This window comes from Elephantulus edwardii, unplaced genomic scaffold (assembly GCF_000299155.1).
Source record: "Elephantulus edwardii isolate Elephantulus edwardi_28Jun2011 unplaced genomic scaffold, EleEdw1.0 scaffold00164, whole genome shotgun sequence".
NCBI lineage: Eukaryota > Metazoa > Chordata > Mammalia > Macroscelidea > Macroscelididae > Elephantulus > Elephantulus edwardii.
Window position 1 is genome coordinate 3,697,206 of NW_006399914.1, and position 19,571 is coordinate 3,716,776.

Consider the following 19,571-nt stretch of genomic DNA (forward strand, 5'->3'; position numbering starts at 1 on the left):
TTCTTGAAGAATGCAGAAAGTCATTACTAAGAAGGAAAAAGAAAATAAAACAAAATGGATTGTTAGAAGAGACTCTGAATAGAGCACTGAGAATCCAAAGCAAAGGGAAGAAATCTAGAAGTTAAGAAGCGGAGCAGAAGATTTCAAAAGACAGCACAGGAAGAAGAAGCAAAGTATTATAATGAAATGTGCAAGGAGCTGGAGTTGGAAAATCAAAAGGGACAAACTAGCTTGACATTTCTTAAGCTGAAGGAACTAAAGAACAAATACCATCCTTGAGTTGCAACAATTAAGGATGCTGAAGGCAGAATGTTCAATGACCCAGGAGCATCAAAAGACAATGAAAAGAGTACACAGAGGCACTATAGCAAAAAGAATTGGCTTACACAGAAAAATTTAATGAAACAACATATGATCAAGAGCCTATAGTGATAAAGGAGGAAGTTCAAACCACTCTGAAGGAATTGGGGGGAGTGAGCCCCAGGAATTGACGGCATACCAATTGACATATTTCAAAAAACAGACACTGCTGTGGATGCACTCACCAGGTGTGTCAAGAAATTTGAAGGACAACTACTTAGCCAACTGACTGGAAGAGATCTATATTTATTTCTTCTATTCCATAAAAAAGGTGACCCAAAAGAGTGTGGAAATTTTTGAACGATATCACTAATAACATATGAAAACAAAAGCTAGCTGAAGATTATCCAGAAATGGCTGAAACAGTACATCAATAGAGAACTGTCAGATGTGCAAGCTGGGTTTAGAAGAGGGCATGGCACCAGAGACATCAGAGTCAATGTTAGATAGATCTTGACTGAAAGCAGAAAGTACCAGAGGAATGTCTATCTGTGTTTCATTGACTATGCAAAGGTATTTGACTAAATGTATCACAACAAACTGTGGCTAACCTCAAGAAGAATGGGGATCCCAGGACACTTAATTGTGCTCATGCAAAACCTATACTTGGACCAGTAAGCTGTAGTCAGAAAAGAGCAGGGAAACACTATATGAGTCAGGATCAGGAAAAGTATGCATCAGGGAATGAATCCTATGCATCAGGGAATGAATCCTATCTCCATACTTTTTAAATTTATATGCAGAAAAGATCACTCAGGAGGCTGGACTTTATGAGGAATGTGGCATCAGGATTGGAGGAAGATTCACCAACAACCTTATGCAGATGACACAACCTTTTTTGCAGAAACTTAAGAGAACATGAGGCATTTGCTGCAGAAACTCAAAGACTTCAATATGGATTGACCTCTGAGCCAATTACCAACTTCTTGATGGACAGAGAAGAGATTGGGATTGTTGATAACTTCAGCTTCCTTGGTTCCACAATCAATGCTGTTGGCACCAGTAGTCAGGAAATTTTTTTAAAAATTACGTTAGGAAAGTCGGCTGTCAGGGACCTCTCTAGAGTACTAAAGAGCAATGATGTCAGTCTGGAGACTAAGGTGCATGTGATCCAGGTCTTTGCAATTACTTGCTATGTATCCAAGAGCTGGGCACAAGAAAAGATGATAGAAGAAAGATCAATGTCTTTGAGTTGTCGCACTGGAGAAGAATATTGAACATACCTGGACTGCCAGGAGAACAAGCATGTCTGTCCTACAGAGGGTGAAACCAGTCTGCTCCCTTGGAGGCAAGGATTTGGGAGCTCCATCACACATAATTTGGGCAAGTAGCCAGGAGGGACCAGTCCTTGGAGATGGACTCATGTTTGGAAGGCTGAGCAACAGCGCAGGAAAGGAATACCCAGGATGAGATAGATTGATTCAGTGATGGAGAAATGGGATTAGGTCTGTAGGAGATGTTGAGATTGGCTCAGGATAGGGCAGGGTTCAGAGCTAATGTAGAGAAGGTTGCTATGAGTTGCAGGCAACCTGATGGCACATAACAATAAAAACAACTAACATTTAGAACTAATTTTATATTTTTTAGTTCATAAGAAGTAAAGTAACAATAATAAAGGATATAAAAAAGATAGAAACAAACTTGTTAACAACAAAAGTGAAACTATGATATAAAATTTTATATCCAATTTGATAACTATTACATTGACTTTAATGAATATGTTGTTGTTGTGTACCAACAAGTCTGAACTGACCCATCGCTTATCCTGCAGTAAGTTCCCAGAGCCAGGAAACTGCCCATCTTTCTCCCACAAAGCAGCTGGCAGATTCAAATCACATGCCTTTGGGATTATAGCACCGATTACTACTAGGCGACCAGAGGAGGGTGGAAAATGAGAGCTGTAGATGAAGTATCAAGACAGAAGATTGTAAAAAAAAAAAAAAAGACAGCAGATTGTACATCAAGCATGATGATAAGATGACACAGAACATGCAAAGCAGTGTTGTGATCTGGTCTCAGTGCTTGTCAATTCTCAGGTACATCCAGAGTACAGTGTGTGTCTGAGGAAGTAAAAAGTAGGAAAGTGATTTCTTGGGAGAGACGTAGGCTGTCAATAGTGCTTTCCGGGAAATGAATGGAAGGCTAGTTTATGATGCCAAGTCCTGAGAGGAGCTTCACGGAGATCCTCAGATTCACAGGATGACATGTCTGGGGACACTGTAGCCAAGAGAGAAGCTAATGCTCAGACACTGGATGACCAGATGCTCGGACATGAGCTAGGAGAGAGGTTGCTAAGATGTCACAATAAGATTTGCACGAGTACTTTCTACCAGCTATTTGTGAGCACTCAAGCGGATCAGAGATTGCGAGGAGGTACAGGACAGGGCAAGGCTCAGATGTGTTGACAAGGTTGCTATAAATCATAGTCAAGTAACACAAGTTGTGGGACACTACAAGAAAAAGATGGTGATATATACAGGACTAGTTGAATCTAATGGACTCTTCAAGATTATCAGCCCAAGACATTCTTTAAAATTCTAAACAGACACTATTCCTGCAGGTTTTCTTTCAGCTCAAATCCACACTGGCTCCGAAAATAAAGACCATCACCTGTAAGTATTGTGTGCTGCTTCTAAAAAAAAAAAGTGTCTGAAACAAAAAAGTCAACATTTACGATAACAATGAGAAGACATAGGGCAGATACTACATTATTATAGACAGAACAATCAGAATAAAAATGATGACACTGTTGACAGGCTAAGATAGAGGCAATGTTACTATAGAATATATGTAAAAAATATACATGAGAACTTGTTGTATTGGGTAAACATCCACCAAAAATAGAACTAAGTTTTTATGTGGTATTTGTCCTCTTTTCTTTCTTTTTTAATGAAAGTTTACAGAGACTTTATATTTCCATTCATTCATTGTTACACTTTCCTCCCTGCCTACCCCTCCCTCCAGTTTTCTTTTCTCTTTGAAAAGTAAAAAAAAAAAAAAACAACAACAAAAAACAGTAATAATTATTTCATTGTTATACAATCCCACCCCACCCCTCAGTCCACATCTCTATGCGGCTTTCATTCTGGACTCTTGTCATGACAATAATACCTAATCATATATTCCTCCTGAACAGTTCTCACCCTCATCTGTTTCAGTGCAGCATACATTATTTATTCCCCTTTTAGTTTCCCCCCAATCCCAATATCAGTCCCACTTTACAACAGTGGCACTATGCAGTATTTGTCCTTTTGTGACTGAGATATTTCACTCAGCATAATGTCCTCCAGGTCACCCATTTTGAATAATATTGCATGAGTTCCTTGTTTTTCAATGCAGTGTAGTATTCCATTGTGTGAATATACCACAGCTTCTCTATCCATTCATTTGCTGATGGGCATTTGGGTTGTATCCAACTCTTTGCTATTGTGAATAAAGTCGTAATAAACATGAGTGTGCATAATTAAATATTTTTAAAGCTGATGTAAGTTGGCTTAGATCTTTTCCTTTTAGGTGCTGCCAACAGCATAAACTGCCATCAAGTCAGTTCCAACTGAAAGTACACATCCTAAGTTTCCAAGGCTGTAAATCTTAATGGGAAGAGGCTACCTCTTATTTTTCCTTCAGAATGGATCAGCCTTTCAGTTAGCAGTCCAACACAACCTACTATACCACCAGGGATCTCCTAAGAACAGCCAAGAGGGCTCCAAAGAGAAGATGCTGGAGGTACCACCAGATGCATAGGGGTTAAGAAAGGAAATATAAGCAACGTCAAATGAGTTTGCCCACATTTAGTGAGCCACAGGGGGATACTTTGCAACTGACCAGAAAATTTAATTCACCAGCATTTGGAAAGTAATAGCCCACAGCTTCTGTGAGTGGCAATGGGAGGTGAGAGTAAAACTCTTTTCTGGTCCCACTAGCCTCCTTGTTCATACAAGGCATGCATCGTCTTGAGAGACATGGAAGCACATGTTCTCCCCACCCCCACCCCCTGCATGCAGTTACGCAACCGCAAAAACGAAATGTCAATATCAACAGATGTATTTCCTGGAACTATTCTAGGAAAATCAAGTTGATTCAATGATCAGACCAGCTGCCAAATGTTGCAATACCACTTGAGATGCATGGCAATATTTAGGGCATACCACCTCGGCTAGCTACACATTGTTATTTACTTTCCATTTAGACTAAATACCAAAAGTGAGGCTCACCGAGGGCTTCAACATATTTTACTAACCACAGTTTACCTTTTGGAAAAGAGAAAATATGCCTACTGTACAGGGCTCCACTTTCCAGAGGCACTTTGAGAATGAGTGTTAGCCCGTGGCATTTACTCTGGGAACTTTTACAGCAGTCACATACTTTTTAAAAAATTATGTGAAATTATTGTCAAAAATAAGGAGTCTTGGTGATGCAATGATTAAGCTCTTGACTGTTAAACCAAAAGGCGGTGGTTCAAACCTATGGATCTTACAATTAACAGTCCAGAGAAAGATGCAACAATCTGCTTCCTTAAAGATTTACAATGGAAATCTGTTTTTACTACTGGATATCTGCCTGCTGGGGCAATTCTTCTCTGTCCTCGAAGGTCATCATGCATCAGAATCAACTTTAAGGCAATGAGGATGGACTTTTTGGAGGTCTTTGGTGTAACTTTCTTCTTATCAGCAGTACAGCACTATATAACTGATTTCCAAAGAAAGAAGAGATGAATCTATATTCAATACTCTCCAGGAGAACTCACAGGAGAAAATACCAAAAAATCAGCTCTGGGTTCCACACAACTCCCTAGAGAAGTCTCTGATACAAAGGCTTGTCTCCATGTTCTTTTAATGAGAAGGCTGCATCCCAGAGGTTGGTCCTTTCCATGTACCTGCTAGCCACACTGTGTAGACACTGGATTAGCAAAACAAGTGTTGGATTCCCTGGATTAGCAAAACAAAGGCTTATCAACCACTTTCTGTAATCAAGTTTTTAAAATTGTTAAATATTTTTTTAAACACTCTTGTGCAAAATCATCATTTTTTTTATCAGCAAAGAAATCAAGACATGAGCGGAACAGTTTCTCAAAGGCCAACTGCCCACATGAGAAGGAAGTGAAGTTACAACCCGTCTAGCCGTTCCGTGCTCAATTCTACTTCATTATTGTATCATCCACTTAAAAATGTCTGTTAACATTGAACTTCCTTTGGAGGCAAGTTATGATGCATACACGAAGAGCTCGTTCATCTTCCAACTCTTCCACTTCTCTGACCAACTGAACTATTTCCATACTTTCCTACTTATCCTATTCCACCTTTGCCCTTAGTGTTCCTTTTCCTATCATGGCTTAAAGCAACACTGCCTTTCCCTATATTTTATTTACTGATCACCAGCAGATTTTCGTGATTTGGCAAAAACTCAAGTATTGTCTTCACAGTTTAGACTTGGGTAGAAATTTAACCCACTTAATTCCTGAACAAATGAATCAGGATTCAGAAGAATCCACTTCCATGTTTATATTCTTGTGGCCAATGTTGAAGATCTCCAAGTGGCAGAGTGACATGAACCATCTATTTATTAGCATTTTATACTTCCAGAAAGTCTGAACTTCTGGATTGCATAAAATTTGACATGAAGACATCAATCAGTCCACTTCAATATACTTTAGGAGGCTGGGAGGAAAGAAATGTTTTCATTGTTATTGTTTTTTTAATCTAAATTTTTTTTCTTTTTTAACACTAAATAGTTAAAATCTTTATCTACTGTTGTAACTAATATTTTTCATATTTTTGTTGTTATTGAGAAGATACACAGTGAAATATACACCAGTTCAACAATTTGTACACATACAATTCAGTGACATTGATTATATTCTTCAGGTTGTACAACCTCCCCCAAGTTATCCTTCCATCATAAAATACACGTGCTGCTCCTTAACCTTCTCATCTAAACTTTTTAGCTGCTTTGTCAATTCAAATCCACAAGCTGCTCCATGGGAGAAGGCTGGGCCACCTCCTCCTATGTGGTTTACTGCCCCTGAAAACCCAGGGGAGGGTCAGCTATGAGTCAATTCCAACTTGACAGAACACAATAAGTGACTGGTTAGAGGCAATTAAAAAAAAAGGCTGCAAATGTTTTGAATAGTTAAAATATTGTAGGAAAACATCCTTAACTATACTAAATGGTAATATTCATTTTCTACCTCTGTGTTTAAGCAAATTGGCTCAGTCTTTGCAGTGCCCTGCCCTTATATATATTACAGAAAGAAATTAGTCTCTGTCCAAATACTGTATCAGTATGTTATAAACACCAAAATTAATCAAACAGAAGAATGTTTTGAACTCCTGTATGGGGTATACCCAAGCAAAACTCAAGACTTCTTTCTCTGAGTATTTATCATTTCTTTCTCTTCATCCATTATCTTAAGAAATCTCATACATTCTAGGTATCTGTCATGCTCAATGCAACAGCATTTAACAAAATTTTAAATAGATGTATGTTTAACCAGATGAAAAGAGAAAATGTGATTCTACATGTGATTCTTCTGTGAAATTTCTTTGACAGTAACTATGGTAATACACAACAAAACAGGTAATGACTCCATTTTAACATTTTTATAACAAGCATGACAATATACTGTACTACTGACCTTCAGAAATGATAGGTTCTGCTAGATGTTCAAGACCCAAGGAGGGAAAACGAGAAGAACAAAAAAGTGAAAGGGTGACGAGAATCTGGAAAATCCTAAATGTGAATTTGCAGAAAAAAAACCCTTATACTCACTCATTAAACAGGAGAATAAGGAAATCAAACTCATGGTTTAAAAGAAAATACCAATAACATAATCTGTGTTAGGGAATGCAGCAGAAGATGGCAAGCTCAAATACCAACAAAGGCCAAGAAGCAAGTTAATGAATGATGTGGACGACAAGATGTCTAACAACAGGGGGCAGCGGGCATTATGACAAGCTAGAGTGTACCTCATGGCATCCACTTTCAATTTTTAAAGAGCAAACACTGCAGACTAAACAAGTCATGAGTCTCTACTTTTCTTCCTCTGAGGGGAGAAAGATAAGGCACACTTTACAAAGTACCATTACTGTATATACTCAATACACACATGCCATTGCTACCTGTTAGATAAGATTTACTAACCAAGAATTTTTTTAAAAAACTGACACCAACCTATTTCTTTTACAAGGTAAAAGCAAGAATTGAGACAAATTCACTTCATGGTCTAACTGTATTTGTTGAAGGAATGTTCTGATTTATAATTCAAGCACTGATTCATTGCTTCTTTCTATCTCAAACCAAAATGTTTATGGATTATTGAGATTCACTTATTTATGTAAAGTTAACTCTCAATTTTTTTTTCTGCATTATCCCTCAAAGTGTATTCTGTACTTGCTTTGTGTCTCTGTTACAGATGCAGGTTCCAAGCTGCCCCTTTTAGAACAAGCTGCCTACCCTGAGAGGTAAGTGTGACACTCTAAATGCTTCTTCCCTTCCATCTCCATTACATCAGGAGGGTGTTTGTTTTATTGCCACCTGGTATTGGTCAAAATGTACCTCTATTTCCATATCCTGAGCAACTGAAAAATAATAGCCTTGTGATCCTGAAAGTTCATACTTCAGAAATATGGACTGAAGGGTAATTCAATTAGTTAACAACATTATGAAAAGCTCTGCATAGCATGACATCAATGAAAAATATCTGGAACTGTCCACAAATGGGCAAATAGTAACTACTACCAGTAAAGAATTCATTATATGATCCTCATATCACAGACCCTGGTGTGGGAATTACAAAGGCCACTAAACCATATTGTTGTTAGGTGCTGTCAAGTCGAGTATGACTCAGAGAAGAACCCTATGAACAGCTGACCTGAGCCTTGTCCTCTACTGTGTCATCCTCAACATCCCTCACATAATAGAGCCCACTGCTGCAGTCACTGTGTCAATCTATCTCACTGGAGTTCTTCCTCTCCTTAACTGACCTTCATCTTTCCAAGCATGATGTCCCTTTCCAAGGAATATCCTCACCTAGCAACATGCCCAAAGTATGAAAAATTAAACTTGACCTTCTTTGCCTCCAAGAAGAATTCTGTCTACGCTTTTCCTAAGATATATCTGGGTTTCCTTGTGGCTATCCATGGATATTCCGTACTCTTCTCCAGCGTCACAACTCAAAGGCATCAATTCTCAATAAGTCGTTGCTGTTATTAAAAAGTTCAAAGTTCATACTCCACTCACAGAGGGTATTTGGCAACTTGCTGTTTCAAAACAATGTTTTACTGTTGTTAGTTTTCTATGCCTGGAAGTGAATGTCAACTTATAGAGATCCCATGTGATGAAGCAAAGCTGTTCCATGGGGTTGCCTAGGATGTAACCTTTATGAGCACACTGCCAAGGTCTTCCATCCATGCAGTTACTGGGTGAGCCTGAGTCACCAACCTTTCAAGTTAACAGCCCAGCGCTTAACCACTGTAGCAGCACAGCATTTAATCAAAAGTCCCCAGTACAATGTACTACCCCTCCACTGCCATTTCAACCAACAAAAATCCTATAGGATACAGCATAACTGTCTCATGGGGTTACAAGGCTGCCAACCTTTTAGAAGCAGCTGTCATACTTTTCTCATGAGTGGCTGAACCATCACCATTTGAACCACCAATGTTTGGTTGAACCACCAGTATTTTGGTTAGCAGATTACCCGATGTGCTACAAAGACTCCTAAAAATGTACTAAGTGCTATGAAAATATGCATTCAGAGAATGCTATGGGAGAGTGCAGAAGCAGATCTCAGCTCAGCCTCTTTGAAGGGAGAGAAGGAACAAGCAAAAGCTTCTTGGATGCTCTTTTTTTTTTAAATAGAAAAACCACATCCCAATAAAAGACATAATGTAGTTAGTACTTAATCAGTAATAAACTCCTTGGCAAGTAAGTTAGGTAAACTGGCCCAATGTTTGGAGAAGTCACATGGAATTATTTCCTATTCTTCAGAATGAGTTTGTTCTGATCTGTTCCTGTAATTTTATTGATCACTCTTGAAAGTGAAAACATGCATTTGAGTGAGAGGATATACTCCCTTTTAACCTTTAAAAAAGTAAGTTGATTACTGTCACAAAACAGAAAACAGTGAAGACCATAAATGGAAATGCAATTCTTGAATAAAAAGATTCTCTTCTCCCACCTGGTGGGGGAAGTACACTCACGTTTTCCTTCTCCTAACAAGGGTAGACCAGGCTGAAGGTAATGACTGAAAAGAGCCTGCTTCCTGCCCTCCAGCTTCTACTCCTGCAAGTTCCAGAAGAGCTTCCATTTGGGGATTACTTTGATTTAGATTAGCCTCACCATGAAGATTCTGAGACTCAGATATATACACTTTTCTGCCAATTTCAAGAAAGACCTTAATCCTGAAAGAAAGATAAACCAAAAATGCCAAACCCACTGCCAACACCCAACTCTAATTCAATGACGGTCCTCCAGCAGGTTTTTCATGCTTGGTGGGAGGAGACTGCCCATCTTCTTCCTGCAGAGAAGCTGGTGAATTTGAACTGCCCACCTTTCAGTTATCAGCTCAGCATGTAATATACTATGCCACTGGGTTCCATTTAAAAGTATCCCAAAATATGGAGAAACCCCTAAATAATATGCCAATTTGATTAAGAGGTTTACAAAGTTAATGCAATCATGTGATATCTCAGTCTTAAGCAAAGGATAGATCCTTGAGGAAAGAACTGTAAAATCGTCATGCGGTCTTTTATCACTTATCATCATGAATACCTGTGGGTACCAGCATTCTTTGGAAGAAGTTACTAAACACTTTATAAAATGCCCCAATGCTCTTTTCATCTGATTCATGACTTTTCTAAAAAAAAAAAACAAACAAAGGTCCAAGTATTCTTCTCTGAAAAATCGTTTTCACAAAACACTTCTCAAATTAACACATTAATAATTTTCATCTTCTACAACATCTTCATTTTGTTTCATAGGAACCATTGTTTTTAATGCCCTGCATACAATATATGAACATATCTGTGCCATTTATAAAGATAAACCATTTAAATGAAGAACTAAAAAAAGTTGCCAAACGCAATTTCACACATCAACACCATGCATCAGTTTTATTAACAGAGATAGAATATAATTTATCTGGTAATAATAGTAACTGATTTCTAGCTACTTGCTAAAATATGTTACTGCTTTATTAAGAAATAACTTATTTCAGGTGGAATTACAAAAACAAACAGAAAATAAATAACTTCTCACACAGAACATACGACTCTTAGTTTTTAAATAACATACACATACATTCAACATCTGTTACTGACTTTTTTCATCTTCCAAGAAAGAAGTATGGATAGAAGTGAATAGTGTTGATAGACATAATTGATGGGTATTACTCCAGTGTCAAATGACAACATCAAGCCTCAGAACCTCTAACACAACATCAGGAATGATGAGAAAATGTATGGATACAGTTTCAAGATAATTCTATTAGTAAGGCCAAAGCTCAGAGAAAAAAATACTAAGAATATTAACATCCATGTATATCTCAATATTGTATCTGCATTTATAGGTAAATAAATTGGGTAGAATTCTTTTTAACTGGAGCCTCAGTGAAAACAGAAAATATAATTCAAATGAAACCTTAGTAGATTCTGTGCAATCTTGAACAGATTCCTTGACCTGTCTGATCTTTAAGTCTTCTCATATGTAGAGTGGATCATTATGCAAACTTCAGAGGACTGCAGTGAGTATTGAGTAAATAACATGAAAACACAGTTTCTCACCATTTAATATTTCTAGGGAGAACTCTGAATTCTGACTTGTATGCTACTGTAGCTCCTGAGTAAATTGATCTTAAAGTATATATAGGTACATTTATTCTAAATGTATCCTTTTTTATAGAGATGTTTTATCTGTTGGGGATCATTTCTCTAATTTACTAGAGCAACAGTGTTTTACTTGCTGCACTGACAAAAGATTAGAATAGCATGCATGGATCTCAGGCCCTGTCTTGTCATCCTAGGAATCTATCCATTAGAGATTTTGAAAACTGTCCTGAAAAGCTCAACCATATTCAAGAAGTAGCCACACAAGCCCAATGCTTGTCCAAATCCATACCAACTTCGGGAAACAGCACATCTTTATACAAATGATAAGAAGTCATTACCTCTTTCACACTGGGGTCCTGTGAAGCCATAAGTGCAGGCGCATCGATTCGGTGCCACGCACCTCCCTCCGTTGAGACAGCCACTTTCACAGACAGCTGTGAAAATAACGACAAGAAGCTGAGAGCTTGACTTTAAGAGCCATATTAATGAAGTATCATTTAGCATTTTCTGAGAAGACAATAAGTAAAAGATAAAAATCATCATGTTAGTATTTCCTCTAGGTCACTCTATGGTCCCACTCTTCACAAGTCCCACCGTCAAATCTTATATAGTCTCACCTAATACAGATGCATTAATATCTGTATTAATGCTGATGTTTTTGTTCTATGAAGATCTGAGCAATGCTTTCAGTTCTGCATTTTTAGACGTAGATTTATGAGGTTTATAAGATACTTCATTGCATGGGAGCTGCATTTCAGTCAGCTAATTTTTAACTTTTAATTTATGGTATAACTTTGAGAGGGTTCCCCTAACAGGGAAATATTGACTCCTCTGATGTCACCTTTGCAGGAATGCAACATGTGAATCACACACTTAACAGTAAACAACAAAAAAATATTAACACTGATCTTTAGTAATTCAAGCACCATAATAAGTACTCAAGTGAGTGTTATAACAGAATGAAGGGAAGCTATTGTGAGATAGAAGGTGCCTTGGTAGCATAGATCACGGAGCTCCCATTAGATTAAAATAGATCTTTTTAAATATATATATATATTTAGGGAACTCTAATGGCCTACTGGCAAGAAGCTGAGCTGCAATCCTGAAAGCATGTGGTTTGAGGTCACCAGCTGCTCCACAGAGAAAGATGGGCAATCTCCTCCCGTGTGATGAACTGTCTCAGAAAACCCAACAGAGGGTCTGCTATGGGTTGGTTCTGACTCAGTGGACGACAACAACAAGGTGTATTTAGGTACATCCATTCTAAACTTATCCTTTCCTAGACAGATGTTTTAATTGTTGATGATCAGTTCTCCAATTTGCTAGAGTAATAATGGACTTTTTCTTGACTCTCTTAACCTTACAGAAAATACGTGCATATCCACAAATTGGACTGCTATCCGAAAGGCCTATGATTTGAATCTACCAGCTGCTACAAGGAAGAAAGACATGAAGTTTCCTGCCATAAAGATTTATAGCCTCAGAAACCCAGTGGAGCATCACCAGAAGTTGGGTTTTGGCTGGTTGATTGGTTTGGTGGTTGGTACTGGTGAGATACATTGAGAGATGCCTAAGGGAGGAATACTTTACTCCTTTTAAAGGGCCATAGACTAGAAATTGACATTTGTGCTCTGGAAATATCTTTTTTATATAGTTTTCCTCAACTTTTTCATGCACCACTTCTCCTAATATCTTTATCATCAGTGCTAGGTTCTCTCGGGCAAAATCTACTGGTCTCATTCATTCTTCAAAGTCCAGTTCAAACCTCACTCCTCCACAAAGTTTCCCTAATACCTCTAGTTAGAATACTTTCTCCTTTCATAGAGAGCTATCCTACCAGCCTAGTGTAGCATAGTTTCAATTTAAAAGCGGATCCTGAGGAAAAACTGGCATTCTCCTCCAATGCAATTCACAGTGTCAAAACCCCAATGTAAGATCAGCTATGTATTGATCCCAACTCAACAGCAATTGAATATCCATGAATATTCATGTGAGTCACATATTTCCTGTGCTTTTTTTTCTCTCGCTTCTATAACAGAGTTGATCTCTCTCTCTCACTGAGACAGAGTCATAATTAACTCATAGTTGACCCTCCAGCTGGTATTGGGAGTCTATAAATTGCATGGGTCAGTCTGGAGACTAAGGTGCACCTGTTACAGGCCACGGTCTTTGCAATTACTTGCTATGCATCAGAGTGCTGGACGACGACTAGGGAGGATAGAAGAAGAGTTGATGCCTTTGAGCTGTGGTACTGGAGAAAAGTATTGAATATACCATGGACTGCTAGAACAAATAAATTTGTCCTGGAGAGTGTAAAACCAGGCTGTTCCTTGGAGGTAAGGATTCTGAAGCTTTGTCTGACATACTTTGGACATGTTGCAAGGAGGGAACAGTCCTTGGAGAGGGACGTCATGCTTGGGAGGGTGAAGGGACAACACAAGAGAGGAAGATCCTCGATGAGATGGATTGAGTCAGTCACTGGGATAATGGGAGTCAGAGACAGTGAGATTGGCAAGGGATGGAGCAGGGTTTAGGGCTGTTGCACATAGAGCTGCTATGAGTCGCAGGCAACTCAACAGCACATAATAATAACAACAAATTGCATGAGAGGAGACTGCCTATCTGTCTCCCTCAGAACCACAGGTGGATTAGAATTGCCAGAGAGGTACTGTTTAAGGGTTAGCAGACCAACTCCATATACAGTAAGCCATCAGAGCTCCTTAAGGAGGTAATAAGACATTGTCATTTAGTAGTAATCACTTTAACCAAGAGCAATTAATGTCATAAAACAAAGTATGTTCAAATGATGATTGTATGAAAAGCCAATACAATTTTAAACTTCCACTCAGATTTTAAAAAGAAAAGAAACATAGGCCACTGGGCATCTGTAAAGATGTGACATAATGGATAATCAGAAAGCCTCTTTATCCTATTTCCAATCACGAGTTCAAATTCAGAATGGGTCTTGCCCTGTTGTACTTACGTTGTCCACAGTGAGTCCCAGTGTAGCCTTTCTGGCAAAGACAGTGATCGTCACTGCAGCTACCTCCATTCATGCAGCGAATGTTACAGTGTTGGACTTGAAAATGGAAAACAAAGATATTTTATTTTAGAAAATATGATACTGTTACACTTGAAAAGAAAAAAATTCCTGTGTGTTTGCTTTTTACAATTTAAGTACACAGATTGCAACAGTTCACTGGGATCAGTCTGTAGTTACCCAAAGAGAAAATAAAATTGTTTATCAGCGTTCAGATATTTACATAGAAATTGCCAAGTTAGCAGTGCTTAGGGTCATCATTTGCACATATAAAATCATTCATAATACAGTGTAGTTTTTCTTATTTTAGTAGTGTTAAATTACTTAAATTTAGCAGAACTCACTACTCAAAGTTGTTTCCATAATTTATACCAACAAGAAAATCATGGCTGGAGTAATAATAAGAGACAAGATTATGATGGCAATAATTTCCCTGTAAAAGATTTAGAGTCTCAGGTAGGCAGCCAGGAAAACAGTTGTGGTGACAAATTCCACAGAATTCTCTTAAAATAAATTCTGAAGGAAGCAGAAAGCAAAAGAAAATACCTTGAAAGGCCTTCAATAACAAGCCTGCTTGATAATGAGAACAGCCAGAAATGGCTCTGAAAGAGCTGCTTGTTTAAACTGTAACCTTAAACCCAAAGAAAACCCTCAGTGTTTAAAGTCCACTCTTTTTCAGATTGTCACCTACAGAAGTGTGAGCATCAGGGGCCAGACCAGAAAGACCATAAAACGAAGAAGATGACACCTTAGAAGCTGAAGTAAAATGATACTTTCAGGCACAGTGTTGAGACAACAATAACACAGACATGTGGCCTCAGTTCTCCAAAGCACAAGCCTATATTTATTCCAGTGATCTAGGAACCTTAACAACACTCTCCCAGATCCCAGGTTATTCCTTAGTCCTCCAGAAGCAATAATATCCTACTTGGAGAACGCTAATGGCTTGAATGAATAAATCACTAATTCTTCTTGACCTGTCATCCTCTATGACAAGGCAACCGATGCGGGTCTATTCTGCCTTGTCCTTCTAACTGGAGGAGTAAAGTTCTAAGGGAAAAGCCTGAAATTTTGACTTAAAGAGAAGAGAATCTCTGCTTTCTGCTAGCCTGGAGCACAGAGGCCAAACCGCCTCTGAATAGCCAGGAGAGGACTTCACTCTCTTCAGGATCACCTCTCCAGGTGTCCTCAGCTCAATAAGGGAACACAGCCACTGAATTCAGAAGAAAGGGCCCTACATAAAAGGAATTATACAAATCACAGCATAGCAACACGGAAAAGAAGGTGAGAGAACCCAACACTTAGTATTTCCTCTTTGATTTCAAAGAGTTGGTCACGCTAAATAGAGACACATTTTTTCCAAGAGCATGTCACACACTTACCATCAAACACACTTCCCATGTCTACTGAAGTAAGAACTACCTCCATCACTCAGAATTCAAGACATTCTCCAGTACAGCCCTTTCCAGGCTCCTTTGCACACTGCTAATTCAATCTGTAAGAGTCCCTGAGTAACACAAATGGTTAAGTACCTGACTACGAACTAAAGGATCGGGCACTGGAATCAACCCAGAAGTCTGATGATCTGCTTTGGGGTGCCCTTGGCCTTCATTGAAAGCCCAATGAAGCAGTTCTGCACATGTGGATTACCATGAGTTGGCATCAACTTGATGACAATGACAACAAATGCATCTTTGACTCTGATCTTCATCTACCAATCAGTCATTCAGTCACTCAGCAAGTATTTCCAAGTGCCTACCACTGACCATAAAAATTGCCAAGCTCTGTGCTTACCTAGACTTTCTCTTTGTGCTGGTGTCCCTTCACCAAGTCATCCTTTCATCTGTCTCTTTGCCTAACTCTACACAACTCCTAAGGCAGAGTGTTCCCACTAAATACTGAAATCCTCCCTATCTTCAAGGTCTATTTCAAATGTCTCTTCTTTCTTTTGATCTTTTCTTATTTATGTTCTTCCCTTTCTCCTCATCCAGATATGAGTCTTCTTCCCTCCGATTCCAGGGTACTTCATATTTTTCTCAAGCATACATTATACAATCTATTCATTTTGCTGTTTGTCTTATCCTCAATTCATTTATCTAAAAGCATCTTGAGTGGTAAGCATCATGTTATTGTTTAAATGACACTTAAGTGCCTAGTATAGCAGCATGTTACAATGTGCAGATGCTGTAGGAAGCTGCTCAAGTAATTTTGGTGTACTTATTAACTCCTGCTACCCAACAGTAACATGATATGCAAAGACCAAATCAACTCCAAGAAGCTCCCCAAGAAGTGCTGTGTTTTCAGCACCTGTATAACCCTAAGTAAGTTGCTATTAAGGATAGTTTTTAACTTTATAATCCTATGTGTAAAATTAGAAATAGCTCCTTTGTTGAAGTATTGTGTTAGAAATCAAACAACCCAGGAAATGGATTAAAGATTATTATTTTAGGCCTTTACGATTTTATCAAAATATCTCAACCAAAATATTTGTATCTAAAAAAACCAATCTACAAATATTAAAAAAACAATAACAATCATTTGGTAAAAACTTTGGATGATAGTCTAAGTAGGTCAGGGAAAGGACTACAGCTGTTTTACAATTGGTAGTTTGACTTTGCTTCATTTTATCCTATCTTAGAAAAACAGTGGAGATTAGGAAAAGCACAGGAAATGATGTCACCAGGCAAGCAGCATAGGAACTCAACCCACAAACTGATTTCAATTAAAGCAGTTCATGCCAAGAGCTAATTTCCATTCCCACACGAGCAACAAAGTCACTTAGCTGGCTTTGAGATAAAAAAGCTAACAGCTGTTTAGTGACTTTACATTATTTGTTCAAATTTTTAAAAAATAGAATGCATTCTCCTTTCTGAGAAGAATGATCTGTTCACATTCAAACGCAATATAACATAAATCTCTCTGATCCAGTTTCGTATTTTCTGCTACCCTGTATTTCAGCTGAAACTGTTCCAACGTACACTATTCTTTCTCCTTTTAAAAAGAAAACCCCCTCTGCTACACACGTGAAACCTGAAGGCCTGGTTATCCCTGTGGCCCACTCGACTCTATGAACCACGAATCCTTGGGCTGGCGCGAGCTCATCAGCTGATAGTAGGATCTTAACTACCAGTTAGCTGTGCCACAAACATGTTTACTATGGCAAACTTTGAGTGTCTCTAAGTCTTAGATCTGTGAGAAACAAAAACGGAAGTGGGTCAGGAAGAGTATTCATTTAAATAGGGGAATAATCACCAAGAATTTTTGTGTGGAACTTAATGGCATCTTCCCTGCACAAAGGATGCAGCTGAAAGTGTACACAAGCAGGTTTTTCTTTCACGAGTCTTTGCATGATGTGATCCATCTTGGCTTCTATGGAAAAGCTAATGGTTTAAGTCTACTCAAATGTGCCTCAGAGGGAAAAAAACACAACACACCTGGTGGTCTGAAAGGTCACAGCCATTGCAAACCCCATAAAGCACAGATCTATGGGTCAGAACCGACTCAAAGACAACTGGTTTATATTTTGTCTTTTTGTTTCAGGGAATGAGGTTTATTTTGGATTGAGTTCTACCATTTATTCACATTCTAAATTTATTCTGATGTTAGCAAGAATCCTGCCAGCCAAGCAATTGGGAAACAAGATCTGATATCTCCGGGAGGGGAAAAAAGTAAACTTTTTGGAAAGTAGGGATTCCACTCAAACTCTTAAGGAGTTATTGCTCCTAAGACTTCACATCAGAATATATTCTTAAATTCAGTCTGTTAGAATGTTACCAGAAACTGAAAACACTACTGGACTCCAAGTGTCAGTATGTGTATGTATGGTGCCATTTACAATTATTCCTGAGGACTCTGTTCTCAGTAAGGACATCATCTAGAAGACAGACAGGCAGGTACAAAAAGTTTCAAGGAAGGTACAAGTTCCTGAAGTTAATAAGATGCGTTGCCAATATCTCTAACGGATCAAAAACGCAGTTTAGTTCTCAAGGATGCCAGGCAGTTACTGCAGTAACTTAAGTATCGTAGACCTTCCAGGCAGCTCTGATGGTCTAGCCCAAAGGGGGCTGCGCTGCTAACTCAGAGGTGGTGCCTCTCTGGTGGTCTGGCTGCCAGCATTTCTGCAGGAGAACGAGTGATACTCTTCCCTTATGGTTTACAGCCTTCAAAAACCCGCTAAAGGGTTGGCTGTGGGCAGGTTCCAACAGACAATGAATGCGTCGAGTTGAACGTACCTTCCATTTCCCAAGCATCAAGAATAGAAGAAACTTCCTTTAGATTACAGCCCAGAACAAATTAGTTCCTCAAGTACTCACCAAAAGAGAAAACTGTGAACACTCTGTGGGAATGAGAGAGATGTAGCACTGAGACTTGGGTTTAAATCCCTGAGATAATGGTTTTCCTAGGAATGCACCGGGCTGCGATGATTCTAAAGATCTGCCATCATGTTGGCAAGCACAACTGGCAGCAATTTTCCAGTAAGCATCTCTGTGGTGAGCCTATGATTTTAATGTAGGCCCGAGAAGCGTACAGACAAAGTAAAGAGCTAGCTCCGCTGCAGGTCTCCACACCTGCAACAACAGACCCACAGGGGCAGCTGGAGTCACTGCGAGACAAAACCTATTTTAATTTGGAGAGAGAACAGCACTGACACATCTCATCACTGTATACATGTTCTGGGGCATCTAAAGACATGTCATTTCAAAGAACAGCGTCACCAAAGTATCTCAAGACTAGCCCAGCTGAGCTGGAAAAGTTCCAGGGAAGCAGAAGTTAAATGAGAGCAGTTAAATGACAAAAATGCTTCCACAGAAGAGAGACTGGAAAACAAAGAACGAATGTCCCAAAGGCAAGTCTGAGCACTGTGCACCACACCACTCATCTCCTCGTGTCTACATGAATCCCACACGTCCCTGAAGATCTCTTTCAAGGTCCTTTCACATCTTCATTGGGTCCTCACACTTCTAACTTGTGAAACACTATTCTAGAATTGCCCTCATGCTCTTCTTCTTACACCTTTAGAGTTTAGTGTTGAAAGTATAGATGCATAAGTTTTCAGTGACCTGAAGTAAAATGAAATGGATAAAACTGTATAAAAGGGTAAGAGATCCTACATAGTAAAACTATCAATACTTTTAAACTGAAAACTTAGATTCAATAAAAATCCAGAATGATTTCCTATAAATGTAGGCAAGATTTATGCAGAAAGGCAAAGGAGCTATAAAGGCAAACCAAATTTTTTCAAAAAAAGCGAATACAGTGGATAAGTTATTCTATCTGATTTCAAGAGTCATTATACAAGTATAGTAACCAAGATTGCATGTACGAATGGAAACATAGACACATGG

The 19,571-nt window shown here is 38.7% G+C and overlaps 1 protein-coding gene across 1 annotated transcript in view; it reads right to left on the reverse strand.

The window, feature by feature from the left end:
• The window catches only part of FBN1 (fibrillin 1), a 303,046-nt gene that overhangs the window by 222,198 nt on the left and 61,277 nt on the right, over positions 1–19,571 (reverse strand). Inside the window, exons 4-5 of the mRNA XM_006895296.1 lie at positions 14,170–14,265; positions 11,525–11,620 (exon numbers count right to left, since the gene is read on the reverse strand). Of these exons, the coding sequence (XP_006895358.1) occupies positions 11,525–11,620; positions 14,170–14,265 (192 nt within the window). The remainder of the gene's footprint in view (positions 1–11,524; positions 11,621–14,169; positions 14,266–19,571) is intronic.